Below are 20,226 nucleotides of genomic sequence, written 5' to 3' on the forward strand. Positions count from 1 at the left end.
GTCATTTCAGAAAGCTGAGCATCCAGCGATTACGGCGGGTGTCATCATCATCCCACTGTCTTCAAAGAGAGAGCGAGAGGGAGAGAAGGGAGGAAGTGGGACAGGTGGTGGGGAGGAGTGGGGGCGCTGCACTATAGGAACAGGCAGCTTGAGTGGGAACTCTAGTACTTGTCATCGCAACTGCATGTTACTGAAAAGTGTGAGGCAGGGGTGTCTGAGTTCAGCAGGGAAGCTGGAGGCGAAGCAGCAACAGCAATTAGAACAACAACAGCAGCAAGAACAACAGCAATAACAGCTCACATCACAAAGAGACGAGTTGAGTGGGAAGGGCGTGCTAATATATATTACTTTATAAGGTAATAAATGAGATATCACAGTGGATTAGAAGAGAAAGGCTCTGTGTGTTTGAAAGAGGAAGAGAGACCCTGAGTGCTTCCTTTTCACACATTTTTGATAGTGAAATTTCATAACAAGATCACGTCAAAGCAGAGAAGTAATGCCTGTTATAGATTTAATAAGTGTTTTAATCTGATTGAATTAACATTTGAAAACACATTTCTTTATACTCAGTCACACAAACCATCTAATGTAATGATTTGAAGCTGGTTTGCTAACAAAATGTTCTTCTGATGAGCAGCACTCAGTGTAGGACTTTCCCTTTAAACAAACACCATAATGTGATAAGTTTAAAGATCCCCTCCAGACATGTTAAAAGGCATATAAAAAATACTTGCTTTGAATAATAATTTGTGTTTGAGATGCATTTTATACCATAAAAATGACTATCTACATAGATCTCCTCCTTCATTGAAAAATCTGAAGGAACAGGAAGCAAAACATGCAAAATAATTAGTTGTTCATCTTAAATGACTTGATATTCGCTACCATTGCCGACACTGAAGTCATGTTCTTGCGTATATATACTGTACATTAGCAAGCTGAGAGGAGTTTACATTCTACATGTGAAAACTTACCTACATTTGGTATTGAATTGTCCAAAATTCCAACATTTTCATTTTTACATATGTTTAAATTTGACTACTTTAAAGTCAGCAAAATAAAATATCAGCCTAAATGAAGGACACACAATTTTCCCTTCAGACTTTTATTCCTGGCAGTGTAGAAAATGCTTTGAAACAACATTTAGACCTTCATGTTGGGAATTACATATAATCTCATGTCACATAAATAAAACATGACAAATCTTAATACAGTAATTCAAAAAATAGAGTTCACCTACTGGACCTGGTCAGAATTTTTCTGAATGGATGACCTCAGTATTCTGGTTACTGCCCTGCCGGACACACCGTGAAGAGGGTTTAAGACATGAGACACCAGATATTTTGACATGTCATTAAGAAAAGCAGGTGTTACAAATAACATTAAGGTGACTCTGGTCTATTACAGTGTCCCAGACATGAACTCAAGCTTGAGGATCCAGCATATTTCAGCATGTCAACTTTTTCTTTTATGATGACATAAGACACAAAGAAATGGTTTTCTTGATGGGCCATTTTTTCCACAAATACATGGACATATTGTAACTATTTACTCAAGGCTTTTAATTTGAATTTTAAAAAATGTATATTGATGTTGGCTGGTTGCCACCAGTTGGGTATCCCTCTCTTAATGATTGGCATTGTGTGTGTGTGTGTGTCTGTGTGTGTGTGTGAGAGAGAGAGAGAGAGAGAGAGAGAGAGAGAGAGAGAGAGGGTGGGTGAGTAATAGCGCTTCCCCGGTGGATGGTGGATGATTCCCTCTAGCCTATAACCCATTAAGCGTATTCGGGAGGCGGAGGCGAGGAGGAGGCAGGGCGCTGAAGCCAGCGGCACGCACGCTCCATTAGCGGACCCACTGCCGCGCCGCTCTGCCGGTAATTTGCGTAACGAGATTGGAGCGAGCCCGGTTAGCGCGGTCTCCCCGAGCAACAGCCTTTCTTTCCCTTCATCCCGCCGCTTTTCCGGCCTTATTACTAATGCAGTCCGTAGCGCAGCGGGGACAGGCGGCCGGAGAAAGAGCGTGGTGCTCCATCTCTCCTCCTCTCTTTCCAAAGCTCCGTGTACGTTTTCCGCTGATACCTAAGCGCCATCATGTGGATGAGGATGGTAGCCTGATCAGTGACGTGATAAATGGTCATCAAAGTCAGTCAGTTTCAGGAAAATGTTGAATGAGGTTTTTCTCCCTTCTGTTTTGTATTATATTGAAATAAAAACTGTTGCTAAGAAATAATGGATTAAATAATATATAGGCTACGATAAGGCTGAATATACAGTCATTGTATAATGGTGAGACCCACAAAAGAAAAGACAGAAAATTTGCAGCCAGATGTTCCTGGCACATGTTGCTGCTTCCATGACAATATCAGTTTGTTTCCTCAAGTAAATATTGAACTTTGTTTTGCTCTGCAAATATGTGGAGTTCCTGGTGTTTGAGTTTTGGTAAAGAACTTCTTGTTTTGTTGTGTTTTGTGGTTTGTTTACTGACTGTCTGTTTTCTCTGGTTGCCAGGTTTGTCTGAGTCCACTCACAGTTTCTGGCTGCTCACGCTGGTAGTTGTTGTCCAGTGGTTGATTCAGGTTGATAATTTATTTGTTTCTCACTGTGTGAGGGGTTGTGCTGAGGTGTTTTTGTGGAATCAAATTATGCTCTTTTCAGAATAATTTCAATATATTAGTCTGGGTATGTAAGGGACCCCACAATTCACTAAGATATTAAAAAAAAAATCATTTTTTAAAAGTGGAATAAAAAGCCCTTCTTCCTATGTCTCTGAATTAATATATTGTAATTGCCGATAGATTTAATTTTTAGTCCTAAATATGTATAGTTAGGTTTATATAAGCCTATAATTTCTTTCTCACTTTCTGAGTTTTCTGTCAGGGCCTGAGCTGCTGACATTTAATGTTTAGGGAGAAGAGAGTAAATCAGTCATATGAATAACTGAAGGTCTTAAAGGCCCTTGTCATTGACCTTCTGTGCCGCTTGATTCCTACAGCTAGATTAAGAACACCCACGCACCCACATACCTTTATCCACTCAGTAGCCTACTTTCAGCATGACCAGCTAACCTGACCTAACACTAATCCTAAAGCTGGAAATATCATTTGTCCTGATTGAGGTGTGAAAACAGCCTAAATGATCACATTTTAGGCTCTCTAGATGATAAAACTTATAATCATTAAAAATATATACAATGCTCATATTATAAGCCAGTTAATACATATCATACAATGTGGTGGAGACTCCTTGTTTAACAAGATTTTCAACTTCAGAAGCAGTCCATCGACAGTCCAACCAACACTCACATGCAGCTTTTGTAAATACATATAATAACACACCTGCTCAACTCTACATTGAAAACACATAGAGCGGTCTCTATTCCAGCAAAAATGAGTAAACTCTAAACAAAATTGTTATTCTGTATATTTATTGATAATAAGACCACTGATGGTGACTTAGTCAATAGTAGACGGCATGATGCAATTTCTTTTTGAGTGTCTGGTGACCCCATGTGTAAGCTGGATGGTATTACAATTTAGTATTTACAGGACAATATCAGTCTGGGGAAGGAAAAACAAGTTTCAGAGTGTTGGAAAACATACATTCACTAAATAAATTTACAGCTTTAAAAGCAATGAGTTTTTAAAAGCCACAACGAAATACTGACCAAAATTGAATACAACAGGATCCACAAAAATCTCTCTCCGACACACACGCACATGCACACAAACCTCATCATACAAGGAAAATACACACTCAAGGTTAAGGGGACAGTCAAATAAAGAAAAATATCACACACATTCACACACACACACGCACACACACATACACACACACGCACGCACACACACACACTGAAAGAGAGATAGAAAATCACTTGGTGAAACTGTAAACGTAATGCCAACCAAACTATAATAAATATACAGCTAAATTGAAACAGCTATATGTTGCACGTTACTCTCAACAAAACATTGGCCACAATTATTTTTCAGTGCGTGTTTCCTATAAACTATCAAACAAATACAGATTAACAGACCAGAGTGCAGAATCAAAAGTCAGACACACGACATTTACACTTATTAGCATATTAGAATGAGAAACATTACATCATATAAATTACATTTCCAATACATATCTACAGATGATGACGAATGCGGCATGTTGATGCACTACATAGAATACTGTGAATACTAGATGAACACTGGTGGAGTCCTGCGTTTCTCTAATGTTGACCTCTCTCACTGGAACATACAGCTGGCATTATTTCCCATTAGAATAAAACAAATTATGACCCTAATGACTTGATAGGACCCTGGCAAGCTAAAAAGTGTTATTGCTGACCTCTTCTGGATTGAAACTTCATCTGCTTCGAACTATAAAGGTGTACGCTTTAAATTAAGTGCTTGGGGGGCTGCGCCTGGCTATTTCTGCGGCTTTTCACAACCAGCAATCTGACAACCTATGTCACGCAATGACTGGCCAGATGTGCAAGGGTGACAAAGTAAGCAAGGTTTGAACTTCTCTCTAAGGCTCTCTTTTTTTCATATTTTTTTTCCCACTATTTTTGTCTCTTTTCACATGAACACAACATCATTTGCCCTCAGATGTGTTCACACAACACCTCATACAAACTACTTCATTTGAAGCATACTGATGTTTTGCAGAATGAATTCATTAGACTTCATTTCAATGGAATTCCAGAAATTAATGGATTCACTTGCGTAAGCAAAGTCAATGTGTGTGAATTTTTTGAGTCAAGTTCAACTTTGGGGGAAAAGAGAGTTTAAAACAGAGGAAGGTAGCTTTTTAGCTATCTGTCCACTTTTTTTTTACTCCTCTATCAAAGTATAAACTTCTCCACATGATGGAAAATGCTTTTACAATCTTTTGAATAAACAGTGAAATTATTGTCCTGTTAGCAAACAAGCTAACGTGTTTGCTAACTGACTGTTAGCTAGCACTCTCTGGTGTTTGGTTTGCTGGATGAATATATTTCTGTTCCCCTGTAAAACTAATTGGCAACAAATTGAGTTTGTTCTTGTGTATTTATGCCAAACTAAAGCTTTAACTCATACTGAATAATAATTTTAAAATGGAATTTAGCTCATAATCTGCCACAGAGTTAAGTTCAATATTCAGGACAAAAACAATGTGCTTTGTCTTAAATAAAAATACTCTCGAACCATTCAGAATTTTCTCTCCTGTCAGTTTCCTCATATAAACTTAAAATATCCTCAGTACACATAATCAGTTCACAAAATGCCACAACTATAGGAATATACAATGGTGAGCAATAGCAAAGTCAAATGCAAAACTAAATAATCTATCAAAGTATTACTTTCAAGCTTTAGTAATGTCATTCTGTACAAAGATGTGCCTTCTGATGGTGGTCGGTGGAGCATGCCGCAACCAACAGTAAAGCCAAGTCGCACTCAGTCACCTATCTGAGACCAAAACCGCTGTCAACGCTGACAACTCTGGTCTACCTGCTTGTTGTAGGCTGTACTGATCCGAGATATGTGCTAATGAGCAACGTCTACATCAAGTAGCAGTGGGATGTGTGGTATAGAAAGCTTTGATGCAACAGCAGTGAGTCAAGGAATGATGCTTTACAATAAGATACATTAAGATATTACATTAAGATCACAGGCAGAGAGACGGAGGGAGGTAAATTCCAAATGAGATGTGTGATAGTGTTTCAGGAATTTACTGTTGTCATGTGTCAAGGCTCTTTGTCTCTTCTTCTCTTCATCTCCCTGGAAAGACAAAATAAATACATAGAGAAGAGTTCTTTGTGTTTGAATAAACTCTGAATGTGTGCAGTTTCTTGTGTTGGTGTGTGCATCTTTAAATGTCTCTCACCTGCCACGTCACATCAGCTACACCATCTCGTACTGATTGGCTGTGATGATCCTGGACAGACAGCAGGCCAGCAACATGCCAATCAGCTGAAAGACAAGACAGATGGGTGCTTGGGTTTATTTTATGTCGGGGGAGCAAAAATGTTCCTTCTTTTTGTAAAGACAATGCCACTACAAGTATCTACTTCGCTGCAATAGCAAAACAAATGTTTTTTCTTAGAACAACAGAAAATAGATCCAGTAACAGCCCTTAATAATTGTGTCTAACTAGACAAAAATAAAGTTACATTTCTAAAAAAAGGAAATGTAAATGTAAAGTTGCTAAGTCATTACTAACTAAACTGAGATTGCTGTTTCATGCAATTTTCCTAAAAGCAACTCAGTAGATTTCCTGTCAAATATAAGCTTGAAGCACACGGTGGAAAATGCTGTGCTAAGCTGTGTTTGTTGATCTCCTTAGCAACTGTTTTTCTTTATTTCAGTTATGCCTCCATATTAAAACATGTTACCTGTGAGAAGGCAATCCCGAACGTCACTCCTGCAATGATGGCCATGTTGGTTTCCATGAATGAAGTGACCAGCTCATAGCAGCCCTGAAACACAGGGGGAAGGTTAGTTTGCAGAGGGTTCAGGGACCAGTTATATGTGCAAATTAGGGGCAAGATGGATATCTGGGAGATTATCTGAGGAAGTAATTAGTGTATGAAGGAGGGAGATGGTTTGAAATGGTACGTGTCAGATGTAAATACAGTCACTGATTACAGACATGCATTCATAGGCTACATATAGTACTCATGCAGGAGACTGGCAAGAAATACAATATGACAACACAACTGACCTGGTGGTAGACTTTGCTCGGAGCAATAGTTGCATTACGGAGGTCTTCTGGGTTGCAGTCAGAGGAGTTGAAGCAGCAGCTGGCAGGAATGCCGTTGGATGGGTAATAAACACTGGCAAACCAACTGGTGTAGTTATACACTCCACAACAACGCAGCTAGAAATGCACAGAGAAAGAGAAAGTATTAGGAGCGGATGAGGATTAAAGGATAAGGACAGTGACAGTGGCGACATACAGCCACTGTAAAACTTTTAACTAAGAACCGTCACATTCAGCTTTTCTTGTGTTTTTCCTAAAGTGGCCTTCCTGTGTATTTGCTATTGATTAGTCCACAGCGACCACTACAGTGTTGGAGAGCAATGATAATGTGCACACATTTGCAGGAGTTCGCACCCACAGACCATGCTAGCTGCTTAATGTTGGTGTTATTCTGTATTGTTTTTATCAATGAATCCCATGAACAGATCAAAAACAACTATGCGTTAGTCCATCTCTCAGTACTTTCTGAATACCCTTCACTGTCTGTGCCACTCAGCCCCACCACCATTCATTTCTAATGAATATGTAAATGAAACAGGTGGGCACTGTAGTTTTTAGCAAATGTTATGTTACTAGGGAGTAAATAGTGCCTTTGTTGGAGACTATTTTCAACCGCTGTTTAATACGAGTTTGGAGTGCTAGTGAGTATTTACAGGAGGAGGAAGGTGTACGTGGGATTGAATCAAAATAAACTACAGTGTCGATGTTCACTGTAATGAAGGAACATGTATCCAGTGCAACAGTGTGTCTCACTGACGTGTTTTTAATCATTTTTGAACAAAAATGGAGGCCTGTGGCACAGAGAAGGAAAATATATCAGCCTTTGGCCACACAGGTAACAATTCAATATTGGTTTTGGTCTTTGATGACAATAAGAATTATATAGAATACCCTTAATTACCCAGAATTAATTTTGCATTCAGCTGTTGTACCTTGTTGATGTCATGTCACTGGGACTTACCCTGTGCTGTAAATTATCAACAGCACGGCTCGCCTCATCCGCAGCGTTGTAGTTCAGGACTGCGTCAGTGTATGTCCTGTGAAAGGTTCCCTTTATCTGCAGCATGCAAACATACACTCAAAATCACACACATATGCAAACGAGTGCTTCATATTTCACTTTCAGATTGAAAAAGTTGTTTTGGGTTTAGCTGTGAATTGCACAACCTACCTCGTGGCGAAAGACAAATCCAGAAATCCCAGCCACTAACTCAGCGAGGAAAACCAGCGACAGAAACATGGCATACTACAGAGAGAGGAAGAGAAAACGCAAGAGGGAAATTTGCATAGTTTGCATGAAAACCCTCTCTCTTAAATGTGTATCATTTGCCTAAGCTTGCATCCACACACACACACACGCACACTCAAATAGACTCACTTGACCACCATTAACTGAACAAAGTGCCCTGCAGCATGTATTGGATTTCTGATCCCTCGCCACAGAACAGAGGTCAAACATTATTCCCTTTATCACGTGACCTGAGGCTAATTAATCAGCATCTATAACACTTCTCTCTTTCCTTGCAATATAGCACCCCACCCTTCCTCCTGCGGCCTCTCACCAGCTTCAGCATCCATGGGCTTCCTCTGCAGGTGGCGAAGCATCCGAACAGGCCAAAAACGATGATGACAGTACCGGTGCCGATGAGAACGTACGGGGCGTTGGTGGAGTTGTCGGCTATCAGGGAGATGTACGGGCCCAGCATCAACTTCCCCCATACTCCCACCGCCAGCAGGATGGCTCCTGTTATCTAGAGGGCGGGGGTTTGAGGGATGCATGTAACAGAAAGAGCGCAGGAAACAGAATGAAAGCAGGGAACAGGCTTTTATCTCTGCACTTCTGCGATATTACAATAGCTGTATATTAGCAGGGTGGCAAGGGGGAGGAGGAAAAAGAGGATCAAAGTGGAACAAGAAAGGAGCACAATTAGAGTAAGGAGGAGGAGACGGGAGACAGAAGACACACATTTATCTGGAGTATGGGATAGCGATCACCTGCTTTATGAATATGCCTGCACTCACACACACACACAGAAAGAAATAGAGAAAAAGGGGACAAATCAAAGAAGCTCTTTGATCCGAGGCGAGACGCTTCCTCCTGTTGCGCCTCTCTTAGCATTTCAAATGAAGGCTGCGGATAAAAGAGCGTGTTGTACTAGGCAGCTGAAACGGCGTGTGTCTCAGCTGGGTATGTCTTACTGGTATCTGAAAGGGATCGGGGTGTGGAACGGCTGCTGATGATCTGCCTCCGATGAGGGCCAACTCATCCTAACCTCCTCCTTTACTTCCGAGAGGTGGCTGGTCGCAGTCCTGCTGTCAGGCTCTCTGGCTAGAGAGGGAGCAGCCGGTACAAAATGTCACTGTGCACCCTGAAACTTCTAAAACTGGGGAGAAGAGCACACTCAGCTCTGGCAGAAAATGAGCCACCATGACTGAAACAGCAGCAGGCTGTTAGAGTCCATCAACTTTGCTCCTAGAAAAGTTTCCTCTTATATTAGTCAACAATGTTTTCAAGCCTGATCTCATGTTATGTAAAAATGACAATGACACAGACGTTATTTACAATAACGCAAAAAAAGAGACTTCTTTACGTAATCTTTGGCTGCATTGTCTGTTCTCTGATTGCAGCTCAGAACTAGTCTCTGCAGGTTAATGACCGTGTTAACAACATCCACACTTTGCCCTGTTGGCAGCGTGTAGTGATTGTGCAAAGGTTTTTCACCGTGATAAATCACCAGCCTCTGGCCTTCCTGTCCTCTGACTGCTGTATTGCTCTGAATTCGGTTGCATTTCCTAAACAAAGCTGTAAGGAGTCATTTTAGCCTCAACCACAGTGACTGGTTTTTGGTTTGAGAGTACTTTGTACGGCTATTGTATTATGACTGAACTTCATCATGACTCATGCAAACATCCACACATGAATTTCCATATCAAACACTATGACACACAAAGACAATGAGTACAGCCGATGGTGAGATGATAAGAGGGGTTACAGTGAGAGAAAACACTGCTGTATGAGCAGCAGCTACTGAATAAAGCATAAGCTATAGGTATCTGTTTTAGGGAGGAAATACTTACATTTTAGAAGCTAAAACCATTGAATTTTTGGCATTATCAATTTTCTGTCAATTGTCTAAACAGTCATCTCAAATCTACACCTGTCTGCCACAATATCACTAATGTAATTATCTCTTAGTGTCTATCTCTTTAATATGCAGCTGTGGCCTAATTTATGTAAGCAAAACTAGCAGAACTGGGTATTATTGATGACCTGTGGGCAGTGAGATACTGAAATGAGAAATCCTCAGTGACACAGCATTTGTTGGAGCTGAACCAAACATATTCATCACACAATTATTTGAGGCAATAACAAAGAGTCAGAGTATTGAGAACTACCAGTATTCTGGTTTCATATTGGGATGTAATTTCTCATTTGTAGAACTGATTTGCATGTCATGTAAATGCTTATCCATTAAAATGGAGGCACCCAGGCACTGAGAATGCACTCAGTGCAACACTGATGAGGACCTTGAAGTATTTTTCTGTAGATATTCGCACTTATTCACAGATTTGGATGCAGAGTACTGAAATGAAGAGTGGCGAAGCACAGGCTGATAAAAATCATAGTAACGAATAAAGAGCTATAATTTATAAGATAGTTTTCAGTTTGGTGTGTCTTTTGTGTCTTTCCATAGTCCATGTTCTTTGTGTAGTGAAAAATGAATAGTCAAAGACTAGTGTACTCTTCAGACTCCATAGCTTTATCGAAGTTGACGTGCAAGCACAGATGTAACTTTACCACTAACATTAAAGCAGTATTAATAGATTGTTTTGACACCTTGGGGGCAGCTGTCTTAGCAATAAATTCCCTGTTTACAGATCTAGCAGACCTGATGCAACATTTGCATTCACTTGGAATCATGTTTCTCGCGACCCACGACTGTAAGGACATTATTCTCTCTCTTTTTTGTTTGTTTTTTTGGTCTCAGCTGCTAAATGCTCCACTATGTTCACCAGTTATTTGCTAACAATGTCTGTCTACCGCTTGATGCTAAGCAGTTAGCATACAGTGAGCTCATCAGAGCTTTTTCACTGAAAATAGCTGCCTGTTGCTGGAGCCTAAGCTGATGAGAGCAGTGAGAGTGAAAAAAAAAAACAATAAAGTTGAGGCCCTAAAACCAAAACAAGGTGCTGAAAGATGCTAAAATGCTCCATAGAGATGAGAACTGCAGGGTGAGGTGATAATACTATGAGTGACCCCTTTGATATAACACAGTCACATGACCCATTGCTAATATAAACCCATTACTAATATATACCTTTACACAGACTTTAAAGTCCGTGTAAATCAGAGATTTCTTTTGAAAAACATTATAAGTGTTAGAAAATAATTGCTGAAAACATGTGAAAAGACTGTGAACTATGTAGTACTGAATTGTGGAGTTAGACCGTTAAACTGTTTTATTTACTATTTCTGTGTTCAGGATTTGTAGGGCGTGCCTAAAATGGCTGCACCATGACGTAGAGGGGTGACTAGCATGACAAGAGTAGATGTAAACTCTCTGGGCAGATAGAAAGGTCTACACTTAACTATGAGATATTCTAGGTTAGCAGAGCAGTGCCTCTCGATAATGGCATTGTCCGTGCACAAAGCTTTGATAACATAAATGCACGCCGTCCCCCATGCCCCTCTGGTCTTACTGGAGTCATTAGCTGTTGTATCTGCCCTAAGGATGTAGCAGCCCGGTAGTTTAATGGTACTATCGGGGACACTGCTGTTAAGCCATGTTTCTGTAAAAGTCATCAAGTTGCAGTCCGTAATCCTTTTATGAGTGGTGATCCGCAGTTGCAGTTCATCCAAATGCTGGGTAGAGATAGCCGATGAGGCGTTAGCCTTAGCTTAACCATTAGAGCTCCTCTTTTTCCCCGTTTGCTTATGCTCTTGGCAGAGCTGGGCTGATAGACGCTGGTGTCATGGATGTATTATAGAGCTGGATAGGGCGCCACAGCTCAGCCTTGCGGCCAATTTTTCCCAGTGGTCACTTGCGGTATTGCAGCAAAAAATCCCCCTGCAGCCCAAAGAGCATTTTCTTCATAGACCACCACTGTAAAAGAGACGTCTGTAAAACCGTTGACAAGACACCTTGAACTGCAAAGAATGTCAATTATGACTCTTTCTGAACTTTTGATCCATGGAGGTTTTATATTTGTAAAACTTTCTTCGAGCCAAGAAAAGCAATTTTAAAAAATCCATGACATCATCACAATGTTAAGTCTAGCCGGCGGGGGAAACACTACTGCGCATATTCAGTGGGCCGCACAAAGCAGAAGCAAACCCGGAAGCTAGAGGAAAGGTGTGCGTCAGCCAAGCAATTCCTATGAATGGGCGCCATTTATATTTCGGTATCCAGCTCTTATAATACATCCATGGTGTCATAGTATTAGTTGTCACTGGTGAATGGGGCCATTTTCAGTCAACGGTAGCGCTTAAGGAGTTATTTTAAACCAAGCTGAAGTGTCTGTTGACAGGTAGAGTCAGTGTTTAAGCTGCAGTCCACTGAGAGGATATATCCATGTCCCGCTGGTCGTGTGACACTGCTGCAGGAATCAATCTGTCCAGTCTCACTCTCGCTGTCTCGGGCTGCATTGTGGACACTACCCCTGTGCTTTCAGTGTCACTACAGACGTACACCTGCGGCTGCTACATCCAGACCCTCGCTGGTGCTTTTCAAAAAAGCAAGTAACATTGACATCAAACTTAATTGAAAAAAAACGAAAAGTTAACATACCGATAATTGGTGATGGCTCAATTGTTAACTACTCAGTTACATTTTTACTGAGGTAAGTCCACATTTACCTACAAAATAGGGGCCGAATAAAACAGTGCCTCCTAGTGTTTATTTTTGAAATATCATGCATGTTGCTTGTCTTACACCTACAAACGAGGCCTATTTTAAATTGTATATATCTTTAAGGGAGTTCAGCATGAGTGTTAAGTTCAGAGCCTCAGAGGCTGTTCAGTTGGGGCGTGGTTTCAGCGCCTTCGGCGGACACATCCCCAGCCCTTCAGAGTTCAGAATACTGCTTGTTTTTCCATGATTTTTTTTTCTCCTAATTTTATATATTTGGCGATTTTTTTAATCAGTCAAATTTGGCTGGGTGGTTAATAACACATTTTTCTGTGGTGTGAAAAACTCAGAACACATATTCATTATTGCTTTACACTTTTGACTTTAACCAACCAAAAGTGGGAGCTGACTGACGTTGTTATCGGCTCTTATTAGTTTACAAATATTTCTCTGTGCTACGAATGGCTCTAACATTAACACTGAACAAGCTTGTAGTTGTTTTGGAAGGATGCACACCCCGATTATTGCGAGTTTTGACTAGAGTTGGGTGGTCTGGATAAAATCCTCCATCATATATCAGTTTATATAATTTTATATTGTGATAATATGATATAGTAAAGTTTATCTTGAGAGAATATTTATGGATAATACATACAGACAAGAATGTGTGTTTATGGACAATGCAGCGAATTTAATATCTGACAAATGGAGGTACTTCATCACAATGATCATCATATCATCATAACAATCCCATATTGTCCATATTGTGCTCACTCATTTGTCACATTGCCAACAACGGACTAATGTAGTGGAAAACATTTGCCTGATTCAAAGGTCTGAACCCAGGCAAGAAAAACACATTTCTACAACACTAAATTCTGTTTGTTGTTTTGTTTTTTGTCTTTTTTTACTTTTTTCTAATCTTTGTTTTTTCTTGTGAATCACTGGAAGATTTTACATCTTTGGACCATTAGTTTGGAGCATTACCAAAAGTATTCATAAAACACAATTTGATTCTTTGATTGAAGGGGTCTCAAACAGACATTAGACAAAGCTTTTTTTAAAGCGTCAAAAGCCAAACATGTTTGGATCAACTGGCCTAACACCCAGAAATATTAAAGGGACAGATACAAAATACACAAAATCTCTCTGACGGTAAACAAATCTGTATCATATATATATTGTCATAGTGCCCCACCCGACTTTAGACAAAAGTATCTGCCAAATTAATGTTACATAATACAATGTAAAGTAATTGATCAGTTGTTTTCAGCCCCCGACCAGGTAAACTGAAGAACTGCAGGCTGATGATTTGATTCTTCAGCATTGACATCGACTGTCTATTAATAGTGATGTTAATGGCCAGAGCAGACTGTCACGGTCATTTCAGAGAACAGTTCTCTTGATGACAATGTACTCACTGTTTATGGTCTACATTATTAGTGACAAATAACGTAGACTATAAACATAAAACAGCCCCCCAAACCCACCACCCCCACTTAGAGCAGCCGCTGCATACAAATACAGGATCAGCACGTCAATGCTAAAGTGTTCATTTTAACACCCGCAGGGAAATCAAGTCCAAGGAGCAGGAACAGCTCATCTAGACTTCATGTCTGTTGCTGAATTCCAAGCAGCTTCTGCCCCCCCCCCCTCCTCCTTCTCCTCCTCCTCCTCCCTTTCTCCTCCTCCTCCCTGGAGCTGAGCAGCCCCCCTGCACGTTTTGTTTGAAATTCAATGCCAGGCCGGCCACCCTGGTTACAGCACAGAGTTTAAAACAGGTCACCCCTTTCCCCTCCTCCCCCGGCCTAATAAAGAAACAGAAGGTGCGATGACAAAATATGCTGGCGAGGACACAGCACAGACCTTACCACCTGCTCTGCATTTCACCATCCTGTGTATGTACTCTATGTACTATGTGTGTGTGCGTGCGTGTGTGTGTGGGGGGGGAGGGAGGAAAGTATGGCGATACAGCTATTCACACTTCCAGACATGATTTGCCTCGACAAGTTGATGACAGTGAAACCGAGGCCTGACACTGAGAAGCTCTCTCTACTTCGAACCCTGTGCCCCACTTCAACCTCGGGGTTTCGAGACATGGGACTCTTCTGCACCTCAGACATCTGAAACCTGACGCTGCAGACATAAGAGAGCGCTAAGAGACGATATAATCCTGACTAAATATAAAAAGTTCATGTCCATGACACTAACACATGGCACAGCACAGCTCTTCTTTTTAAGCCCACATTAACACAGATCTGAACTGAAAGACTGAACTCAGCTCTGTGTTTTCTTCTGCAAAGTAAAGGGGTTAATTTAGATTTTGTTCAAGGTTCAGTAAGCAATTTCACTTCCTTAAATTCTGGGTGAGTGCGGGTAAAAGCAGAGAGAAAAAGCACTCTTCAGGTCCTAAAGACATTATGGACAGAAAAATCTCTTTCACATGTTCTTATTAGATAATCCACCCCGGCTATATCTGGCTGCCATCAGAAATCTAACAGACAAGGATGAGCCTATAACCCACAAAACACTGTCACAATTATGGTCAGAGCCACGCTAAATTGATAACCGTGCCTGCCAGCTACTCAGACAGTATTGTGGTTGCACTGCTGCTTGTACTGGCGTTAAATCATATTTGAAAATTCAGCTGGTGATCAAAACCTAAACAGAGTCACATGTCAAATACTGAAAATGAAACAAGGAATAAGATGTACTTTTTCACTCCTCATTTCTCAAATCTCTCAGTCATTTACCCAAACATCGGAACAGACACTTGAATCCTGAGTGTTCATTACAATGACAACATGGACAGAATTTAGTCTTTAAATGTTGTTTAATACTGCTTGCGAATATGTTTCTATGTGTGAATTCAAGTCAGACCGAGGCTTTGAAGCTAAAGGCCTTGACAAAAATCCTCACTATTGGTTAGATTCAACTGTTTGGTAAACTATGTGGTGTTGCATTGGATTGCATAATATTGAGGGAGTGTTTAATATTCTTGCTCCTCCGTGTAGCCTACAGTATGCAGATGGGGTGGACGAAATATCGAGCAGAAGAAGATGGTGGATAGTGTGCGGCAAAATGTTTTGGGAGCTTGCAAATTCCAGTGTGAGGATGACTTCTCTGAGGATGACTGAATATTAGAAACACTGGAAACTATTTTGATAAGCGATTCATCGTTTAAGGCGTTTGGTCACACAGAAATGCAGAACTATTTTTTGGTTGCAGCTTCTCAAATGTGAGAATTTGCTGCTTTTTCTCATCTTACATTATATTAAATGAATATCATCTTCTAAAGATCCTGACACTTTATGAGAATTTGATGGGCATTTTTCACTGTTTTCTAACCTTTTACAGACCAAAATGATTGATCAATTTATTGAGAAAACAAATTGCAGATTGATGATATTGAAAATATTCCCTACTTTCAATACAACACTGTAATAAACAGCACCACCACAAAGCACAGCCTCAAGATGAAGACTCAACAAACAACTAAACAACAGAAGAAGTAAAGCCCAGTCTCAATGAGTAGAGCTGCAAAGATTAGTCGAATAATCGATTGACAGAACATTCATCTGCAACTGTTTGGATAATCGTATAATCCCTTTTTTAAAGCAAAAATAACAAACATCTGCTGGTTCCAGCCTCTCAAATATGAGGATTTGATGCTTATCTCCGTTGCACACGATAATAAACAGAATATCTGGGTTTCAGACTGTTGGTTGGACAAAATATTTATCTGAAGACATCACCTTGGGCGGTGGGAAACTATAACATTATTTTCTTACATTTTATAGAGGACACCTGTAGATCGACAGGTGCATTGGAGAAGGAGACCTTCATTAGGTTAAAATAAGCTGATGAAGGTCTGTGTACCGAAACGTTGTTACCAATAAAACTTTTTAAATTGAAAGTGAAGAAGACAGTGTGTGGGAGTTCTTTCTTCTGCTTTACATTTTATAGACCAAATAATTAATTGAGAAAATAATCATCAAATTAATCAATGATGAAAATAATCATTAGTTGCTGCCCTAATTTTAGGTTAAAGCATTTTACAGCAGGAACAATTGATCGATTAGTCAATTGACGGATAATGAGTAAGCAACTATTTTGACAGTTGATAAATCATCATTTCATGAGGACCTGCTGCTTTTCTTATTGTAAACAGAATGAAAAAGCAGTTTCTAGACTTTATGTAATTGGTAATTGTTAGTTGCAGCCTTGCTTTCAATATAATGTATTATACAACACTACCACTGTCTCAAAAGGTACAGTCAACGACTAATGCAGTAGTCTAAACAATAACTGCACATTTAAAGTATTTATAGCAGGTATTTGCTGCAGTACTTTTGTGTTTATTTATATGACATTACATACTGTTTTTCTGGTCTCTGTTGTCACACACATTTGTGATTTCACATCATTATATAGGAATAAAAGGTGTTGCTTAGATATTGGTATTATAGTACATCTATAGCAGTGGTTCCCAACCTAGGGGGTCGGGACCCCTACAAGGGGTTGTGAGATGATAGGACAGGATAGGATCTAGAAAAAAAAACATATCTAGACACACAAAATTGTGTTTTTTTTCTTTCTTCTAATTTCTGATTTATTTCTTGTGGATTTTTTGTATTTTACCAACTCATGCCTCTAAAAGTTATTCAAATAAAACAAAATAAGTCTCTTTCTAGAGCTCCAAGGTTTAATCAGCAACCATTTTGGTAATTGAATAATCGTTTTAGTCATTTTTTAAGCAAAAATATAAAAAAATAAGCTGGTTTCAGCTTCTCAAATGTGATAATTTATTGTTTTTCTTTGTCAAATACAATGATAAACTGAATATCTTTGGGTTTTGGACTGTTAGTCAGACAAAACTAGACATTTGAATATGTAACCTTGGACTTTAACTGATATTTTTCACAATTTTCTGACATTTTGTAGACAAAACGACACGTGACGAGGGGCACCCAGCTAGACTTTGCTTTATGGGAACCACTGGTCTATAGGATCACATAGAAAAGGCTGCAATGTCCCTTTAAGAATCTATAGCAACGGCCCCAAAATGTAACGTTAGCTCGGTAAAAACGGGGATTTAACGGGGCCTTATCAAACAGACGAGGCCCGTTAGTCTCATCAAACGGACGGAGTTTAACGGTGGCGGAGATGATAACTGACAACCATGATGCTATCTATGTCTGCTATGTACGGACACCACTGACGCCCTACAGCCAAAATATGTTAAACCTCACCGCAAGTGCTTTAATAGAGGACATATTGATATCAAAACACTTCACATTATCGACCATTTTTACATTTAAAAACAGCAGGATTCCGTCGATGATGCTGGCAGTGTCCACCCCTTCATCACGCACAACAACAAACACACACACATACACACACGCGCACACACACATACACAGACACACACACAGCGGCAGATTAGGATGTATTGCAGTCATTTTTTTTAAGATGTTTTAGTCAAAATACCAAAAGGCTACATACCCAAAAGACAAAGGAGTATACGATGAGGAGGGTTTTAAGGCAGGTGATGACCGGTTTGGTCTCCATTGTGAAGCGTACGTTAGACCCGCTGTGGAGGAAAAAAAAAACGTCTGTACCAACCGTCGCGTTGCAACCACGCGCTGATGCAGCCGCACAGCGTCACTGGAGCAACGCATCACAGCCGCCAGTCAGCAGGCTGCGTTATCCTCTGTGATTTCTCATCTTGCATCAAATGACTCCACACTTCTGCACAACAGTCTACATCATTGTGGGGAGACGTTAAAATAAATTATGTTTATGTTTATGTTTGTTTATTTTAAGTAAGAAGTGACAATGCACATTTATTAACATGAGCATTTGGGTCCATTATGTGTTAGATTTAGCCATACATGCTAATTTTCATCTGCAGTCCCCGGCAGGTTGATAAAAAAAACATTAAAAGAAAACATACAAGAGCTCATAAGCATGTTTGATTGTCCAGTAACCACTGTTTTATAGATTTGGAGAAAGAGTTAAGAGATGTCATGTTCCTTATTTCTAAAGGTACTTTTTCTTTGTGGTATTTTTACTCTCTGGTATTCCCCCATCTGAGGGGGGACAGACCATGAAAAATTTTGATCATGTTTTCCCAGTTTAAGAAATCATATTTAGTATGAATGTTTATTAATGTCTCGCTTATGTCATTTCTCAAATGAGCTGTGATGAAGGTTTGGCAAGGTTTTGTGTCAGAGAGTAGACCTAAAAAGGAAATATTTTGTTATGCATGACTATTACTGAGTTGTAGCCAGAGAATGAAGAGAAAGTGATGTGAGAGTGAAAATAACTGTGTCACCGGATCCTGCTCAAAAATGTATCAGGCCTAAGCAAATTATTTTTCTTTATTTGAGGACTCATCTGAGAAAATCTCCAGGTTTTCCATTTTTATTTATAAGGCATCATAAATCTCAAATGTACTGCTGACACATATATACGATTTTTATTGCCATTTGCCATCAGTGGTATATCATTAGTAGCCTATAGTACTGGTAAACAATGCCTGATAAACTTTCTTTTCTTACTTGTTAGAGCTGAAATGATTAGTCAGTCAACAGAAAATTAATCAGCTACTAATTTGATCAATTAACCCTTACATACTGTTCATGTTCTGACACTTCACAGTATCCCTCATAATTAGTCTCTATACCAAACTTCTGAGCCACAAACCTATTTTTTTACTCATATACTGTATATCTCATCAGTCATTAATAAATGGGTGATTAACACTTAATGAAGCTTTCAGAGAGCAGAGAGTGTTTTCTTTAGGTATTACACTGTTTCTTTATGGAGGAAAGACATTCATAATTACACTATATTATAGTCTTACATTACCTAAAATAGGAGAACATAACAACCATGATGATTTCAATTAATTTCATTGTGAAGAATGTAACAACAGTTTTGAATTTTTGAATAAATGGGGGTCAAATTTAACCTGGAACACCCTCTATGCACAAAAATGTGTATCAGCATCATGCAAAAAAAGAAAGCTGAGTCACTTTAGGAAAAATCATAATATTTCAGGCTTAAAGAATGGTGTTAATGGTGTTTTTACTTATGGTGTTAATGTAAAAATAGATCAAATTTGTCCTGAAGGGTTAATCATTAATGCAATTTTCAAGCAATAATGCCAAACATTTGCTAGTTTCAGCGTCCTGTGTAGATACTCTGCTATTCTTTGTCTTCTGTGAATGGTTTCAGAATTAGTCAGATAAAAACAAACTTTGTCAATGTGTATCCAAGCGCTCTTTTTAAAAAAAAAACTATTTTCTGGCATTTCCTAGAGCAAAAGACTAATTGATTGATTTAGAAAATAATCAGCAGATAAACTGATATTGGCAATAATCACTAGTAGCCCTATTACATATTATTAAGTTGTCAATTTGCAGTTTAATATGAGTCATATGACTTGTCAATATCCATAACAGAAAAAAGTCAGATTCCACCTTAACTCACACAATACTTTAATTAATTTTTGGGTTGTAATTTTCTTGTAGTGGTTTAAACCTACAAGTACTCTTTCAATATACGTTTATCAATTTATGAAATTATTCTTTACATTATTATGAACTCTTGGAAAGTAGTATCTAAATTTGGTTAAC

The 20,226-nt window shown here is 39.3% G+C and overlaps 1 protein-coding gene across 1 annotated transcript; it reads right to left on the reverse strand.

The window, feature by feature from the left end:
* Positions 1–3,406: 3,406 nt before the first annotated feature.
* On the reverse strand, positions 3,407–18,236 carry tspan7 (tetraspanin 7). Its single transcript, XM_067603996.1, has 8 exons — positions 18,089–18,236; positions 8,297–8,485; positions 7,906–7,980; positions 7,696–7,791; positions 6,696–6,851; positions 6,367–6,450; positions 5,859–5,944; positions 3,407–5,752 (listed from the first exon to the last, which is right to left on the reverse strand). The coding sequence occupies exons 1-7, from the start codon at positions 18,152–18,154 to the stop codon at positions 5,876–5,878; spliced, it is 735 nt and encodes a 244-aa protein (XP_067460097.1). The 5' UTR covers positions 18,155–18,236; the 3' UTR covers positions 3,407–5,752; positions 5,859–5,875.
* Between the last annotated feature and the right edge of the window lie 1,990 nt (positions 18,237–20,226).

The sequence above is a fragment of the Thunnus thynnus genome, chromosome 11 (genome assembly GCF_963924715.1).
Source record: "Thunnus thynnus chromosome 11, fThuThy2.1, whole genome shotgun sequence".
Taxonomy (NCBI): Eukaryota; Metazoa; Chordata; class Actinopteri; order Scombriformes; family Scombridae; genus Thunnus; species Thunnus thynnus.